At 38.4% G+C, this 4,917-nt stretch overlaps 1 protein-coding gene across 1 annotated transcript; it reads right to left on the minus strand.

The window, feature by feature from the left end:
- Nucleotides 1-961: 961 nt before the first annotated feature.
- On the minus strand, nt 962-3,614 carry POU4F3 (POU class 4 homeobox 3). The gene is made up of 2 exons (XM_075205350.1): nt 3,281-3,614; nt 962-2,963 (listed from the first exon to the last, which is right to left on the minus strand). The coding sequence occupies exons 1-2, from the start codon at nt 3,398-3,400 to the stop codon at nt 2,070-2,072; spliced, it is 1,014 nt and encodes a 337-aa protein (XP_075061451.1). The 5' UTR covers nt 3,401-3,614; the 3' UTR covers nt 962-2,069.
- Between the last annotated feature and the right edge of the window lie 1,303 nt (nt 3,615-4,917).

Consider the following 4,917-nt stretch of genomic DNA (forward strand, 5'->3'; position numbering starts at 1 on the left):
GTCTGAATAGTCTCTTTTCTTCGTGATGTGAGGTTTGATGTTTGACACTCATGGAAATGCTACAGTGAAATATTCAGAAGATGCTTGTGCTGTGAGCATTAATTTTTAATCTTAGAGAAGCTTCTGGGACTCATGAATAAAACGCCTAGTTTAGAACAGAGAATTACAAATGAACTTTTATCATCATCATCTGATAATGAATTTGCACCTATACAAACTTTACAAATCGCATTCCTTCATAACCAATTGTCGGACTCGTGTGTTTTCTGAGATTATAGTCTCATTCTCTATCGGCATTATTTAATAAACGCCTGAGCTGTCAGATAAATAATTTTCCTTTTGATAGTAAGTAGTACTAATATCTTAGCTATTGTCACATTATTTTATTTTAGTACCGTGATTCAGAAAAGGGAATCACAATGGACTATTATAAATGTAAACATTAATAGAAGCATTATATTTGTATCAGGAATTAGAAACTAAAATAAATCTGTATAGCAACATAATAATTTTAATAATAATTGTAATATTATTATTTTATTAATAATAATAATATACATGTAATCATTCCTGAAAGGTGGCGAAAACTCATTCTACACCGATTTGATTGTTGTGCTTGGAAAAAGAAGATTTTGCTAATTACGTTTTTGTTATTGAATATGTATAATAAACTAGCGTCCGAATTTTAGATTTGTGGTCGTTGATCTTACAATTGTAAAATGCAGCTGTCTGTATTAAACAACTTTTTATCTATACATCTCTATGTTCCTCAGATCTATCTATCTATCTATCTATCTATCTATCTATCTATCTATTATCTATCTATCTTCGTGCCTCTTATGCTAAAGTCTACCAATAAAATGTGTTATTACTGTCACAATTAACTTCACACATCTTGATGCATATTACATATCACAATTATAAAAACTGCGTAGAGTTCAAAAATAAAGTATTTATTGCAGAGTTTGATTTGTGGGAATAAAACACTTTTTTTAACTTCAGGTTGTATTCAAAGAACAAAATATATTCACACGCAAACACATGAACTTCACAAAATACAGTGACATAGAATAATGCATAGAGGACGAGGGGTTGGGGATATTTAAATGAAGAATTTACAAAAGGACCTGATTTTTGTTTTCATGGTGTATAATACAGAGGTGAAATAAAAGAAGAACGAAAAAACGAGTGTCAGTAGAGGCAGAAAACAAACTGTTGCATATTGATCGTCACTTAGCTACAGACATTAGATTAGATAACCACGACAGCCACAGTGTAATTCTAAACACAGTGTATAGTACAATCAGCTGTGACGTGCCCGCACAAATCAGTCAATTCTGTGCACATCTCCCAAATTAAAAATAAATTGGAGACTTGTTTAAGTACCAGTCATTACATCTGGTGTGAGAATCGTAGAAACAATAAATGAAAACAGAAACCCCCAGCTGAAAACTGCTTTGCGGCTCTTATTTATTATTTATCATTTTTGTAGCTGCTGGGAAGATAAAAGAATCGCGCTCAAGCAACAAAAAAATACCCCCTTTATACTGTGCTTGTGAAAGTTAATTGTTAAAGTGAAACTTACCATTTGCTGCTAAGATTTTGGGTGCAAAGGGGCCAAGTAAGATCTAGTACCCTTATAAAATAGAACTGTTTAACACTGTAAAGATCTAAGTAAAGGGAATATACACGAACAGGCATGGCAAGCATTTTAATTTACCAAAGTGTTAGACTTGTTATGTTTATTGCAATGTATTGGTACAACAAGACAGCGTTACTACCAATACAGCTGAGAGAGGAGAACCCTGATGCGGAAGTGGGGAATGATAAGTATGATGATATTACTGCACCTAGCAGGAAAACCAGTTTCTTTAGGTACCATCATCCATAATCTGCTCTTTTATATTTGTGGCTGTATAGCACAGACTTTAGATAGAGGGGAAAACAAACAAGTAAATGGATGGCTTCTTGTGTTAATTTACTGCAAGTCCTCAGAAGTTCTCGATAAAGATCCCTGCTCTTTTGAATTATATCTCTACTAAAAGTCAAGGGTCTGCAAATCCCCACAGTTAATGGACTGCAGAATATTTCATCCTTTTTTGTTTTTGTCTTTGATTGCAAAACCAGACTCGAACCACATTCTTTTTAAGGTCCAGTTTCTCAGCAATGGCTGCAATTTTCTCAGAAGAGGGTCTGGGTTGGATTGAAAAGTAAGCTTCTAGGGACCTCTTCTCTGGCGCAGCAATAGAAGTGCGTTTGCGTTTTCGTTCACTGCCATTGAAGAGCTCCGGTTTTGTGTTCTTCTCTCTGTAAGCAGCCTCAGCTTCTTCCAGCCAAGCTTGGAGGACAGGTTTCAGGGCTATCATGTTGTTGTGGGATAGGGTCAAGGATTCAAACCTGCAGATGGTGCTCTGGCTTAGAGACCCAACACCTGGGATTTTGAGATTGGCCAAAGCTGATCCAACATCTGCCTGTGTAACTCCAAGTTTTATCCTCCTCTGTTTGAATCTTTCAGCAAATGCTTCCAACTCCCTTGGATCTGACTCCACGTCGTTAATGCAGGACATCCCATTGTGAGCAGACACAGAGTGAGGGTGGCCCATTCCCATGGCCTGATGCAGGTGTCCCATGGCACTCAGGTGATGTGGATGGATCTGCGAGGACATCACTGTGTGGTCAGCTGTCCCCATGCCACTTACAGTCAAAGTAGGTGAGATATGGTCTAGCAGATCCCCTTCCAAGCATTGGTGCACTGAATGATGAGGGTGCGTTGTCAGCGTGGAGGGATGGGAGATGGGCACTGTTGAGGAGGTAGAAGTGCATGGGACACTGCTCATGGTATGGTAGGTTATGTCTGGTTTGAAATGATGATTTTTGCCGTGTGAGACAATATCAACAGCCGCCAGAGCTTCAGCGCGGGCCAGCAGACTCTCATCAAAGCCTCCAAATATATTGCCCTGGAGCTGCAAGCAAGAATGCGCATATTGGTGTCAGTGGGGAATACTGTCAAGTCAGGATTAAAAAACATTTTCAAGCACACAGATTCCTCCTCAAAGCTCAGGTCATAAAAATTAATATGAAGGCAGAAGCTTTGCTTGGATAGACATGTGGATCTGAGACAAGAGAGGGGGAGAGGTACTGAGGGAGAAAGAAAGAGAGGGAGAGAGACAGAAAGAAAGGTTCAGAGATATGCAATTGTTCTGATGGCATGAAAAAAACATTAAGCAAGTGCCTGTCAAAAAATGTGCCTTAAAGCAGTAATTATGTTTGATCTACATACCTGAGGGGTTGGAAGGCAGACCCTGCGCATAGCCTCTGAGCTGGAGTGCAGGTTGGAATACTTGGGCTCTTGGAGGATTGGGTGCATGGTGAACGGCTGCTTACCGTTCATAGTCATCATCTTGCTCACCTGGCAGGTAGGCAGCCCTGAAATAAATTCAGGGATGTCTCGGTGTCTTGCTACTGTTAAAGTGAGCTATTTTCAATGACAGAGCTCCTCTCTAGCTCTCTCTCCCTCTCCCTCTCTCTCTCTCTCTCCCCACCTGCTTCTTCACTCATCTTACAGCCAGCATGCCAAGAATAGGTCCAGCTAGTGTGCGCAGGCGTGCTGCAATTTACCAGGCTATAGCTACAGTAAGTAGCCCGAGGAAGGCAAGCTTTACAGGATCAAAGATGCGCCCCGTGACGTGTGGTGCTAACAAAATGTTTGTTTAATAGACGAGAACGCTTGTAATGTGTAGGTCAGCGGGATGTAGGCAGAGTGTGTAGATCTAGCACGGGGAATTAACCCAAATGATTGACATTGCTGTATTGTACAGTCAAGAAGTATATGAAATGCCATTATTAGCTTCCGCGTGTAAAAGTTTGATTTTACAGTGTTATAAAAAAAAAGTACCCAATTGTATTAGTACAGCTGAGCATAAACAACGACTTCATTTGTAGAACAAGCATATATACCAGTGTTCCAAAATCAAGATTTCTTTTTAAAGGGATTGCTCAAGTATACAGTATGGAACATTTACAAATCATTTCGATAAATAGCGTGGATGTACTATGATATGATAAATCTAATAAAATATATCTATAAAACAGTAAAATGCATCAATATTACAATAAGTAATGAATTAGAACCTGACAAGTTGCACTTTTTGTGTAGCAAACTAATGAACTTCCTATCAAACACTTTTGAGGTAGTATGTTCAATAAGAGATTTTGTTTTGTAAGGTCATCACATAAAACAATGTTCAATGGTTTGTATATGTGGTGCACTTTTTCCATATATCCATCCTAGACAGAAGAGATAACTTTTTTGGGTTCAGAGGGGCACATGAGAAAAATTGATTTTGCTTTGATTATGTTCTGCTCTCGGTGGAGCAAGAGGACAAGCGTCTCTACGCTGTTGGGCTTGCAGTGAATGTCTGGTTCAATATATTGCTAATATCTTCCCTTTTAACTAGTGGCGGGGAGGTGACAGCATGAAATGGGGAATGGTGCAATTTCATCTCTTTGCTTTAGCCGGCAAAGCAATTTCTCCTAAATCCTGCTAATCAGATGGAAATTCTTCCGTATTCAAATTTCTGCATAACATAATTGACAGACTGTGCGAGAATGCACATTTTATAGGTATTTTATCATAATGAATCTCTGATATCAATATTCATTGGCATACAGCAAGAATCGTAGCAGCTATACAATGCCTCGATTTGCTTCCATTTGCTATTCTATCATACTTTATTTCTTTCCAAGTCTAATGTGTTTTAAATAAGTATAGTTTTTATGGTGGTGCTGCTCTCTAGATAACATTGTATTTTCAATTAATGCATTCTAGTTGTTTCTGTTTAAAGTGTATGTGTACTGCATCTCACTAGACCTTTAAAGAGTTCAGAGGTGGTCATCTCATTAAAGGAATTGAGGGTT

This window comes from Mixophyes fleayi, chromosome 4 (assembly GCF_038048845.1).
Source record: "Mixophyes fleayi isolate aMixFle1 chromosome 4, aMixFle1.hap1, whole genome shotgun sequence".
Lineage (NCBI taxonomy): Eukaryota > Metazoa > Chordata > Amphibia > Anura > Limnodynastidae > Mixophyes > Mixophyes fleayi.